Here is a 13592-nt window from a genome sequence, read left to right as displayed (position 1 = left end):
CCTTCCTTCCTTCCTTCCTTCCTTTTTTTCCCTTCCTTCCTTCCTTCCTTCCTTCCTTCCTTCCTTCCTTCCTTCCTTCCTTTTTTCCCTTCCTTCCTTCCTTCCTTCCTTCCTTCCTTCCTTCCTTCCTTCCTTCCTTCCTTCCTTCCTTCCTTCCTTCCTTCCTTCCTTCCTTCCTTCCTTTTTTCCCTTCCTTCCTTCCTTCCTTCCTTCCTTCCTTCCTTCCTTCCTTCCTTCCTTCCTTCCTTCCTTCCTTCCTTCCTTCCTTCCTTCCTTCCTTCCTTCCTTCCTTCCTTCAAATCAGTTTTACACAAAAACTTCATCAACAGGAATTTATCATTTTTACCGTGAGATACAAATTCTTACCGTGGGGAATTTTTTTGACGGTTTATCGTGAACGGTAAAATATCACCCGTTCCTAGCGGAGGGCCGTTCATCGCTGCTTGCAGCTTTAATTATTCTTGTTTTTACCTGACGGGGCCCAGCTCGTCCATGTCCACGGCCGACAGCGTGAGGACGGTGTCCTTGACGGGGAAGTCCCGCCCGATCATCCCGCGGCAGGAGACCCTCTCGAACACGGGCCGGTTGTCGTTGAGGTTGACGACCCGGACGGTGACGTTGACCTCGCTCTCCCGCCGGTACGGCGCCCCCCAGTCCGAGGCCCGCACCGCGAACTCGTAGCTGTCCTGCGACGCCTCGTAGTCCAGGTCCCGCGTGACCCGGAGTTCCCCCGAGTCCCGGTCGATGGAGAACGGCAGCGACGGGTCGCCCACGATGGTGTGGGTCACCACGCCGTTCTCGCCGCGGTCGGCGTCCGCCGCCGACACGGCCAGCACCACGGCGCCGACGGGGAAGCTCTCGTTGACGGAGACGTCGTAGGCCAGCCGGCCGAACACGGGCGGGTTGTCGTTGGCGTCGTCGACGGTGATCTGCACCGTGGCCCGCCGCTGGCTGACGGTGTCCAGGACCTCGGCCCGGACCACGGACGCCGACACCGCCGTCAGCGGCGCGGCCGTGGCGATGACGCCGCTGGACGGGCCGATGGTGAAGCCGGCCGGGGCGGAGGGCCAGAGGGTGTAGTTGACGCTGGCCGGGGCCGGGGAGAGCCGCACCACCCCCACGATGGTGCCGGGGGGGCTCACCTCGCTCAGACGGAACTCGTACACCTCCCTCTCGAAGCGGGACGGCACCGGCGCCGGCCGGGACACCAGCAGCTGCACCACCTGGAGTTTAGAGCAGAATCTGTCAGAATCTGGTCCAAACAAACTGATTCTGGAGTTGGTAAAATGGGACGAGGCTGGTGTCACTAGTGAGAAGAATTTCTACATTTTTATCTCTAGATGTTAGGAGACGATTACGATTACGAGAATAAAGTCATCATATTATGAGAATAAAGTAATATTATGAGAATAAAGTCGTCATATTACGAGAATAAAGTCGTCATATTACGAGAATAAAGTCGTCATATTACGAGAATAAAGTCGTCATATTACGAGAATAAAGTCGTAATATTACGAGAATAAAGTCGTAATATTACGAGAATAAAGTCGTCATATTACGAGAATAAAGTCGTAACATTACGAGAATAAAGTCGTAATAATCTGAGAATAAAGTCGTAATATTACGCGAATAAAGTCGTAATATTACGAGAATAAAGTCGTAATATTACGAGAATAAAGTCGTAATATTACGAGAATAAAGTCGTAATATTACGAGAATAAAGTCGCAATTTATGACAATAAAGTCGTAATATCACAAGAATAAAGTGTTAATTTTTTTTTTTTTTTTTTTTTTTTTTATTTTGTTTATTTCGGCATGTTTATATAGACACATTTCATCTCCAGAACATTATACATTGCATACTCAGCACATGACGAAAAGGGTACGGGAGAAGCTGACGCTTATCAAAGTCCCGCCCCGTTCTATGTAAGATTCATGATCACATCAACAACAGAATTCAGTAAGATACATAGTTTACCACATAGCAATTTGTCTAATTTCATCCTTCACAGTCCAGATAGCATGTATGTTTGTACACGTGTCCAGTCCACTCATCCTGATCACCGTTCCTGTGATTTACTACTGTGTCCACTGTTCAGTTATTTTTATGTCCAAGTCTCTTTTTGCATGCAATCCACTTTGCAATGGAGGTGCGTGTGTCAATGCAGATTTTGATTAGTCGCTGTCCTCTGGCTCTCAACCGCCACAGCCTTTGCCCCCTCCGCTCGTACTGACTTCATCTCCTCACGAGCTTTGGACACCTCCGACCATACATTGGTCAGTCTCCCCTGGATGTCAGCGAGGCCAGAGAGCAGCTTTGCCTGATCAGCTCTCACTTTTCTCAACTTTTGTAGCATCCAGACCCCGCCAAGCCCTAGGATCACTAGGCCCACCGTCATGCCCGTGAATATATAGACGTCCTCCACGTCTTCCATATCCAGCACCCCAAGACACACCACTTTCCATTTATTCCAACTGTCCATAGTGTACCCCGCCAAGAATGTCCCATCTGGACAGGCCGGTTCTCCTGTCCCAGCACGCCGTGTAGAAAAAATCTTGTCAATAGCATTTACTGACCAGTTCAGAATCTCCATTCTTGATATTATGTTCTGCTTGGTCGTGATATCTGCTGTGCTGTGATAGAGCTCAATGTCACACACACACATTTTATAGTCACTTTGTTTTGTTTCCATGTTTTGTTTCCATGCCAGGTGTTCCAGTGCTGATTTTCCCACATTGCCATTGTTTTGTACACATAGCCAGACATTGCCATTCCTGTACCTAGGTTTGATATTCCTTCAATAACAGCTTCTTTAACTAATGTTTGAAAACAGTTAAATTTGTTGCTAACTTTAATTCATTGTTTAGGCTATTCCACATTTTCACACCAGCTACTGACAAACTATGGCTTCCCATCGTTGTCCTTATCTTTTTCTGTTTAAACTGCAGCGAGCTGCGCATGCTGTGAGGACCTTGACTAAGAGTGAACAATTTCTGAACATTTACTGGTAATGCCGCCTGTGTTGCTTTGTAAATTGTTTGTAGCATCTGAAAATGAAGTATCTCTCTCAGTTTTAGATATTTCGTCTTTATGAACAGTTCGTTCGTATGTGCCCTGGCTGGGACAGAATGAATGATGCAAAGCGCTTTTTTTTGCAATTTAAATATTGGTTCTGTAATGCCCTTGTAAGTGAAACCCCAATTTTCTACACAGTACCTCATATGTGGGACTATTAGTGCCGAATATATGGTCTTAAGCGAGTTTAAATTGAGAGATTTCTGCAATTTCCACAGAATAGACACACTCCTTGCCATCTTATTTTGAATTATTTTTACATGTGGTCGCCATGTCAAGAGGTCATCCACTAATATACCCAGAACCTTATGTTCCCTCACTCTTTCTATGTTGTTTCCATTAACTTGCAAGTTTATGCTTTTCTTTACATTATTTCTCCCAAATAACATGAATTTGGTCTTTGCCAGATTTAGTGATAATTTGTTTATATTAAACCATATATTTAGTTTTGTCATTTCTCTGTTAATCGCTTTTTCCAGTATATTCAAGTCGTTTCCTGAGCAGAAAATATTTGTATCATCAGCAAATAAAATAAGTTTTAATACATCAGATGTTTTGATTATGTCATTGATATATAGAGTAAATAGCTTAGGGCCTAAGACTGACCCCTGTGGGACCCCACAGACGACGTCCAGGCATGTAGACCTATTTGTTCCCATCTGGACATATTGGACTCTACCAGATAGATAGCTTTTGATCCATCTTAAAGCTGTATCTCTGATACCGTAATCATATAATTTTTCAATCAAAATATCGTGATTCATAGTGTCAAAAGCTTTTTTGAGGTCAATAAAGATGCCTACTATATATAATTTGTGGTCAAGCGCATCTTTAATCAGTTCTATGGACTCTGTGAGGGCAATTTATGAGAACTCTAACAGGAAGAGTGTGTTAAAATGTTGAATATTGAGCATCTTGTGAAGTTATATTTATATATTTATAATATATTTAATATTACGACTTTATTCTCATATTATTATGACTTTATTTTCGTAATTTCCTTCTTTTTTTTCTTAGTTTGGCCCTAATACTCCGTCGTACAGAAGAGTATTAGGGCCAGACAGGAAAAAAATAAAAATAATATTTTAGAGGAGGAAGATTTTTTTTCATTATGCACTTCGAGAAAAAAGTCGAAATGTCGAGAATAATGTTAGTACAATTTCGAGAAAACAGTCGAAATGTTGAGAAAAAAGTAAAACTTTTGTGAATAAAGTTGAAATGTTAAGAAAAAGGCGATATTTCAACTTTATTCACCAAATTTTGACTATTCTTGAAATTGTACTTCAACATTATTCTCAACATTTCGACTTTTTTCACAAAATTTTGACTTTTTTCTAAACATTTCAAGTTTTTTCTTGACATTTCGACTTTTTTCTCAACATTTCGACTTTTTTCTCAAAATTGTATTTTAACAATAATCTCGACATTTCAACTTTTTTCTCAACATTTCAACTGTTTTCTTGAAATTGTACTTGAACATTAATATTTCGACTTTTTTCTTGACATTTCAAGTTTTTTATCGAAATTGTACTTCAACATTTTTCTCAACATTTCAATTTTTTTCTCGACATTTCAACTTTTTTCTCTAAATTCTTACTTTTTTCTCAACATTTCAACTGTTTTCTCGAAATTGTACTTGAACATTAATATTCACATTTCAACTTTTTTCTTGACATTTCGACTTTTTTCTCAACATTTTGACATTTTTTCTCAACATTTCAATTTTATCTAGACATTTCAACTTTTTTCTCAAAATTTTGACTTTTTTTCTCAAAATTGTATTTAAACAATAATCTCGACATTTCAACTTTTTTCTCAACATTTCAACTGTTTTCTTGAAATTGTACTTGAACATTAATATTCACATTTCGACTTTTTTCTTGACATTTCAAGTTTTTTATCGAAATTGTACTTCAACATTTCGACTTTTTTCACAAAATTTTGACTTTTTTTCTCAACATTTCAACTTTTTTCTTGACATTTCGACTTTTTTCTCAACATTTGGACTTTTTTCTCAACATTTAAATTTTTTTCTTGACATTTTGACTTTTTTCTCGAAATTTTGACTTTTTTCTCGACATTTCAACTTTTTTCTCGAAATTTTTACTTTTTTCTCAACATTTCAACTGTTTTCTCGAAATTGTACTTGAACATTAATATTCATATTTCGACTTTTTTCTCGACATTTTCGACTTTTTTCTCGACATTTCGACTTTTTTCACTCTGTTGCTAATGCTATTGCTAATGCTAATGCTAACGGGGATCCTAACTAAAACAAACAGACCTGTGTGTTGGAGAAGCGGGGCGGGACGCCGCGGTCCTTGGCCTGGAAGGTGAGGTTGCAGCCGTAGGGGAAGGCGTCCCAGCGGACCGGCTCCAGCGTCTTCACCCGGTACTGGTTCCGGACGGCGGAGCGGTGCACCACGAAGTACTCCAGCGGGTCGCCCTCCACGATGGACACCCACTCGATGTCGCCGGCGTCGCCCTCGTCGCCGTCCTCCACCGTCAGCGTGGCGTAGACGGGGTCCGGGTCGGTCCAGGACGGCGCCGCCGCCGCGGCCCGGAGGACGGGCGGGAACTGGTTGAGGCGCCGCACCGACACCAGCAGCCGGGCCGTGCTGCTCACGCCGCCGCCGCCGTACAGCTTCATCCCGCGGTCCACCACCTGACAGTGAAATTTTGGAATTGAAATCTTTGTTTCCAGCATGAAATAATTATAAAAACAAAAAAACAATTTACACAAAACATCAGAAAAAAGAATACAAGCAGCTAGGGATGGGCGATATGGACCAAAAGTCATATCTCGATATTTTCTAGCTTAGGGCTCGGCAACCCGCGGCTCTAGAGCCGCATGTGGCTCTTTAGCACCGCCCTAGTGGCTCCTGGAGCTTTTTCAAAAATGTTTGACCTTTTTTTTTCCTTTTTTTCATTCTTTTTTTTCTCTTTTTCTTCTTCTTTTTCTTTTTTTATTCTTTTTTTCCTTTTTTTCTCTTTTTTCTTTCTTTTTCTTTTCCTTTTTAATCTCGACATTTCGACTTTTATCTCGATATTTCGACTTTTTTCTCATCATTTCGACTTTTTTCTCGACATTTCGACTTTTTTCTCGAGATTTCGCCTTTCGCCATTTGCCTTCATTCTAAGTGTAGCGGGTCCCGGCTGGGCCGCTAGCAGATAGATAATCCTGAAACCGGAGTACTGGAAACACACAAATAAAATTAGTGACACCGGACCACCTCTGCTCATTCTCCAGTCCAACGGATTATATTTATTTACATATTTTCTTTAACTGTTCACTGCAACAATTAATTATTTCTGTATATTGTCTGCATTAACGCATTGGTATCAACCATATCTATGAGAAATTTCCAGGAAATGTATATCTTAGTTTTTCTTTCAGAAATAAACAACAAAAAACAATATCCTTTGCATTTAACCAAAGACAAACACTTTTCTTTGTAATCATGCACAAATGTCTATCACTAATCATGTAATCTCATCAATCATGTACACTCTTCTCTCAAACACACATCACTAATCATGTAATCTGAGCCATCATGTACAAACTTTTCTGTCTCTTACTGAAAAGAGTATTTTTGTACCTAAAGTACATAAAGTAAATTAAATTGTTCACTTAACATAACAGAAAAATAATTATTGCAGTCACTAACTCACGTTATATAACATTAACACAAATTAAACAACATAGCTGACCGATAGCTGGACCTTTTGGCTTTGAACTCGGTCTTGCGTTACCATGGCAACAGCCGTAGCTGGTGTTAGCTTGTAGCTTAGTATTTAGTGCTGAGCACGACACTACACAAACACTGCTGCGCTCTCACACACACACACACACACACAGTAATAATGCCCAACCTGAATCATGTATCATACTGTATTATTATTATTCTTAAAAACAACCCACAAATGCCGGGGAGCCAAAATAAATAAATCAAAAGTACAATCTAGCTGCGGCGGCGGCCGCCATCTTCACATACTCAGTTGTCACGTACGCTTGGATTCACTGTACTTAGTTACTGAACTCGTAACTTTTCGACTTTACATCCGGGGTTTTCATATTAGCTTAAAAACATCTGAAGTCACATCAAAACATAAATAACCAACCTGGAAACACACAAATAAAATTAGTGACACCGGACCACCTCTACTCATTCTCCAGTCCAACGGATTATGAGCTTCCCGTCCTCGTCGCGCTGTGAAGAGTCCCAGTGGCGCGGGCCGGGGCTGGTGCTGCCACCCTGTGTCCGTTTCTGGTACTAAAAGTTCTTGTGTGTTTCCTTCTTGTTTTCATTTTAGCAGGATGAAATAATAAAATAAAAAGATACAAAAACCAAAGATAGCAATAAACCAAAACGTGACTTCAGCAGGGATAAAACAATAATAATAACAATAATAATAATAATACAAAAACACTTTTGTGAGTATCACATAAGGCTTATACAAGACTTTTCATTTTTTGCGGCTCCAGACATATTTGTTTTTTGTGTTTTCTGTCCAATACTGCTCTTTCAACATTTTGGGTTGCCGAAGCCTGTTCTAGCTGAATGGCGATACTCGATATATATCGATATTTTTTCTGTGCCATAATTGAGGTTTCCCTCAAAGCATTATAGCATAGCATCTCTGTTAGCATCTCTGTTAGCATCTCTGTTAGCATCTCTGTTAGCTTCATTTTTTCTGAGGCAAACCCTTAAAAAACAGTCAGTTTTAATACAAAGCCTCGTGCCAAATGTCACACAGGTTCCTTTATTAACAGAGGTCTGCACAATATCAAAATGTATAAAACAAATGAAATAAAAATAAACTGCATGCATATATAGAATAAAAATGCTTCTTGAATAAAATAAAACAAATATCCCTTTCCTGCATAACAATTACATTAAAATACACTGTAATTAATACAATGTAGACAGTAACAGGCAGACTTTTCCACTGAGGTTGACAGTTGTGCAAATAACAAAACATTTGTGCAAATCTCAAATAAAACATTCAAGTCAATTTTTCACAAAATAAGCTATATCAAAATCATAATTTTTTTTTTTTTTTTTTAAATCGATATAAACGATATTGTCTCGTACCATATCGCGTTTGAAAATATATCGATATATATTAAAATCTCGATATATCGCCCAGCCCTAGTTTCCAGCATAAAATAATTATAAAAACAAAAAACTATTTACACAAGACATCAGAAAAAAGAATACAAGCAGCGATGAACGGGCCCTCGCGGAGGCAATTTTCACCAATAAAAGTCAAGGACTCAAAACCGAGTCCGATGACACCACCCACGAGTCTTTATGTCAAACCATTCAAACGTTATGGCAGAAAGTAGGAACTATCAAATATGGACCAATCAGATGAAGCGGGGGCGCGCCGTCTATCGTCGCCACGGTAACGCTTTTGACTGAGAAAAGTAATGGGCATCGTCGCAGGATCGATCTGACTCGGTTTTGAGTCCTTGAACATAATTGGTGCAAATTAGCCTCTTCATCTGATTGGTTCATATTTGATAGTTCCTATTTTCTGCTTTAACTTTTGAATGGTTTGATACAGAGAGTCGTGGGTGTTTCATCCGCTAAATGTCCAGTTCTGAAGAATCTACATCAAGTCATACAAGCTTCCACTGCAGCCTGAACGTGCACAAGGGTGGAGGACCGTTCATCGCTATTTGCAGCTTTAATTTCCCTTTGATTTTGTTTAAATGACTGTTTATTCATATTCTCTTTTTTTTTTGTGTGTAATTGTTTTTTTTTTTTTTTTATGTATGCTCGAAATAAAGATTTCAATCAAAAAAAAATCAATCGATATTATAATTACCTGCACCTCCAGGTCGTAGCGCTCCGCCCGCTCCACCCGCGGGCGACCCGTCAGGGTGACGACCCCGCTGGTGGGGTGCACCGCGAACAGCTCCACCCGCGTCCTGGAGACAGTGGGGGGGGAAATCCATATTACAATATATTGTCACGCTCTCTGTCGCAATAAATAATCGATAAACTGACGACAAATATCGATATTTTATTACAACACACATAATGGATTTACGCAGTTGTCACCACACTAATGTTCATGCACTTTAATGTGTCCAGCTGTTCAGAGTTTACATTTACAGGCCTACACTGCAAAAACTCCAAATCTTAACAAGAATATTTGTCTTATTTCAGGTTAAAATGTCTTATTTTTAGTCAAAAAAATGTCATTACACTTAAAACAAGACTCATCACGGGATTTTTCTACTTATTTCAAGTGAAAATTTACTTGAAACGGTTTTAAGTGTAATGAGATTTTTTGACTAAAAATGAGACGTTTTAACTACAAATAAGACAAATATTCCTGTTAAGATTTTGAGTTTTTGCAGTGTGTACAGTGTTTACATTTACAAGCCTAGCAGGCAGTGAGGAAATATACAAATGCACTTTCTTTGTACATTGTATGAAGTTTTGGCATTGAGTAAATGCATAACTACAGACGTTTTCCTTTTTGTGGGTGTTTTTTCTTTTTCAGTCACATATATCGTGATATATCGTTGATGAAATTTCTTACAATATATCGAATATCGTAGATATCGTGTATCGTGATATTATCATTATCGTGGGCCACATATCGCCACACACTGCAAAAACTCAAAATCTTACCAGGAATATTTGTCTTATTTCTAGTTAAAATGTCTCATTTAGTTAAAAAATCTCATTACACTTAAAACAAGAGTCATTACCAGAAAAATAACTTGTTATTTGACAATTTTCAGCTGTTTCAAGTAAATTTTCACTTGAAATAAGTAGAAAAATCTGCCAGTGGAACAAGATTTATCTTCTCATTACAAGCAAAAAAATCTTGTTCCACTGGCAGATTTTTTTACTTATTTTAAGTGAAAATCTACTTGAAACAGGTGAAAATTGTTGTTTTTTCCAGTGATGAGTCGGGTTTTAAGTGTAATGAGATTGTTTTTGACTAAAAATTAGACATTTTAACTAGAAATAAGACAAATATTCTTGCATTTTTGCAGTGTATCGTGATATTATCGTTATCGTGGGCCACATATCGCCACAGTATTGAATCATGAGTTACCATTTTTTTCTTTTTCAATCACATATATATCGGGATATATCGTTGATGAAATTGCATACAATATATCGAATATCGTAGATATCGTGCATCGTGATATTATCGTTATCGTGGGCCACATATTGCCACAGTATTGAATCGTGCACTGCAAAAACTCCAAATCTTACCAGGAATATTTTTCTTATTTCTAGTTAAAATGTCTCATTTGGTCAAAAAATCTCATAACACTTAAAACAACTTGTTATTTGACAATTTTAACCTGTTTCAAATAAATTTTCACTTGAAATAAGTAGAGAAATCTGCCAGTGGGACAAGATTTATCTTCTCATTACAAGCAAAAAAATCTTGTTCCACTGGCAGATTTTTCTACTTATTTTAAGTGAAAATCTACTTGAAACAGGTGGAAGAGTCTTGTTTTAAGTGTAATGAGATTTTTATGACTAAAAATGAGACATTTTAACTAGAAATAAGAAAAATATTCCTGGTAAGATTTGGAATATTCTTGCATTTTTGCAGTGTATCGTGATATTATCGTTATCGTGGGCCACATATCGCCACAGTATTGAATCGTGCACTGCAAAAGCTCAAAATCTTAACAGGAATATTTGTCTAATTTCTAGTTAAAATGTCTCATTTTTAGTCAGAAATCTCATTACACTTAAAACAAGACTCATTACCAGAAAAATAACTTGTTTTTTGACAATTTTCACTTGAAATAAGTAGAAAAATCTGCCAGTGGAACAAGATTTATCTTCTCATTACAAGCAAAAAAATCTTGTTCCACTGGCAGATTTTTCTACTTATTTCAAGTGAAAATCTACTTGAAACAGGTGAAAATTGTTGTTTTTTCCAAAGACATTTAAACTTTTTTCTCGACATTTCGACTTTTTTTCTCGAAATTTTGAGAAAAATTATGAGAAAAAAGTTGAAATGTCGAGAAAAATATCAAAATTTTGAGAAAAAAGTCAAAATGTTGAGAAAAAAAGTTGAAATGTCAAGAGAAAAAAAGTCAAAAAATCTACTTGAAACAGGTGAAAATTGTTGTTTTTTTCCAGTGATGAGTCTTGTTTTAAGTGTAATGAGATTTTTTTGACTAAAAATGAGACATTTTAACTAGAAATAAGACAAATATTCTTGTTAAGATTTTGAGTTTTTGCAGTGTATGGTGATATTATCGTTATCGTGGGCCACATATCGCCACAGTATTGAATCGTGAGTTACCATTTTTTCTTTTTCAATCACATATATATCGTGATATATCGTTGATGAAATTTCATACAATATAATGAATATCGTAGATATCGTGTATCGTGATGTTATCGTTATCGTGGGCCACAGTATTGAATCGTGCAATGCAAAAACTCAAAATCTTACCAGGAATATTTGTCTTATTTCTAGCTAAAATGTCTCATTTTTAGTCAAAAAATCTCATTACACTTAAAACAAGACTTATTACCAGAAAAATAACTTGTTATTTGACAATTTTCACCTGTTTCAAGTAAATTTTCACTTGAAATAAGTAGAAAAATCTGCCAGTGGGACAAGATTTATCTTCTCATTACAAGCTAAAAAATCTTCCACTGGCAGATTTTTCTGCTTATTTTAAGTGAAAATCTACTGAAAACAGGTGAAAATTGTTGTTTTTTCCAAAGACATTTAAACTTTTTTCTCGACATTTCGACTTTTTTTCTCGAAATTTTGAGAAAAATTACGAGAAAAAAGTTGAAATGTCGAGAAAAATATCAAAATTTTGAGAAAAAAGTCAAAATGTTGAGGAAAAAAAAGTTGAAATGTCGAGAGAAAAAAAGTAAAAAAATCTACTTGAAACAGGTGAAAATTGTGTTTTTTTCCAGTGATGAGTCTTGTTTTAAGTGTAATGAGATTTTTTGACTAAAAATGAGACATCTTAACTAGAAATAAGACAAATATTCTTGCATTTTTGCAGTGTATCATGATATTATTGTTATCGTGGGCCAGATATTGTGACACAGTATTGAACGTGAGTTACCGTATCTTACCTGAAGAAGTAGTAGAACTGTCCGTTGGGGCCGAGGTCGGCGTCGGTGGCCGTGACGCGGCCCACGCTGGCGCCCAGATCCGCGCTCTCGGACACCACCAGCGAGTAGGAGGTCGGGGAGAACAGAGGTCGGAGGTCGTTGGTGTCCAGGACCCGGACGTACAGCGTGGTGGCCGGGCCGGGGTCGCGGCCCCCCGGGGCCGAGGCCCGCACCAGCAGGGTGTAGTTGTCCTGCACCTCCCGGTTCAGGATCCCGCCGCTGCCGGCGTTGGTGTAAACCCTCAGGAAGCAGAAGTCGCCCATCACAAACTGCTCGGCCTGGAACACGCCCTCGTCGTCCCCGGCCGCGATGGAGAAGGTCACGGGCGGAGACCACGGCGTGAGGGCCACGCCCATCCGGACCTCGCTGGAGACGTAGGTCCGGGCGGCCGAGTTCTCCAAGATGGAGGCGTTGTAGGCCGACTGGGTGAAGAGCAGCGAGCCCTGGGAGGAGAACTGGGCTCGGCTCGGCCGGAAACTCAGGCCCAAAAACAGCAGGAAAAGCAAAGGAAGTCTGCGTAGAGGAAGCATGGTGCCCCACCGGCTCACCTCGTCAGTATTCCATCATCCAGTCGTCCTGTAGCAGAAACATGACAGACAGTCCTGGATTAGGGAGTAAGATGCTTCCAAAAAGATGTGTCTATGTTAGGAATGGGTGATATTTTACCTTTCACGATAAACCGTCAAAACAATTAGTAAGAATTTGTATCTCACGGTAAAAACGATAAATTCCGCTGATTTATGGAAGGAAGGAAGGAAGGAAGGAAGGAAGGAAGGAAGGAAGGAAGGAAGGAAGGAAGGAAGGAAGGAAGGAAGGAAGGAAGGAAGGAAGGAAGGAAGGAAGGAAGGAAGGAAGGAAGGAAGGAAGGGAAAAAGGAAGAAGGAAGGAAAGAGGAAGGAAAGAAGGAAGGAAAGAGGAAGGAAAGAAGGAAGGAAGGGAAAAAATAAGGAAGGAAGGAAGGAAGGAAGGAAGGAAGGAAGGAAGGAAGGGAAAAAGGAAGAAGGAAGGAAAGAGGAAGGAAAGAAGGAAGGAAAGAGGAAGGAAAGAAGGAAGGAAGGTAGAAAACAAGGAAAGGAGGAAGGAAGGAAGGGAAAAAAGAAGGAAGGAAGGAAGGAAGGAAGGAAGGGAAAAAATAAGGAAGGAAGGAAGGAAGGAAGGAAGGAAGGAAGGAAGGAAGGAAGGAAGGAAGGAAGGAAGGAAGGAAGGAAGGAAGGAAGGAAATGAGCCAGAAAGAAAGAAAGAAAGAAAGAAAGAAAGAAAGAAAGAAAGAAAGAAAGAAAGAAAGAAAGAAAGAAAGAAAGAAAGAAAGAAAGAAAGAAGGATATATTCCCGTTGATGAGGTTTTTGTATAACAAACATGGTGGATCTGAGAGAGAGAT

The 13592-nt window shown here is 39.3% G+C and overlaps 1 protein-coding gene across 1 annotated transcript in view; it reads right to left on the bottom strand.

The window, feature by feature from the left end:
* Positions 1 to 12743, bottom strand: part of LOC133459398 (protocadherin Fat 3-like) — a 299910-nt gene extending 287167 nt beyond the window's left edge. Inside the window, exons 1-4 of the mRNA XM_061739291.1 lie at positions 12175 to 12743; positions 8912 to 9014; positions 5361 to 5741; positions 472 to 1223 (exon numbers count right to left, since the gene is read on the bottom strand). Of these exons, the coding sequence (XP_061595275.1) occupies positions 472 to 1223; positions 5361 to 5741; positions 8912 to 9014; positions 12175 to 12743 (1805 nt within the window). The remainder of the gene's footprint in view (positions 1 to 471; positions 1224 to 5360; positions 5742 to 8911; positions 9015 to 12174) is intronic.
* Positions 12744 to 13592: the final 849 nt, after the last annotated feature.

This window comes from Cololabis saira, chromosome 14, assembly GCF_033807715.1.
Source record: "Cololabis saira isolate AMF1-May2022 chromosome 14, fColSai1.1, whole genome shotgun sequence".
In the NCBI taxonomy this organism is placed as follows: domain Eukaryota; kingdom Metazoa; phylum Chordata; class Actinopteri; order Beloniformes; family Belonidae; genus Cololabis; species Cololabis saira.
The sequence above is the reverse complement of the archived record's forward strand: the minus strand, read 5'-3'. Positions and strand labels throughout refer to the sequence as shown.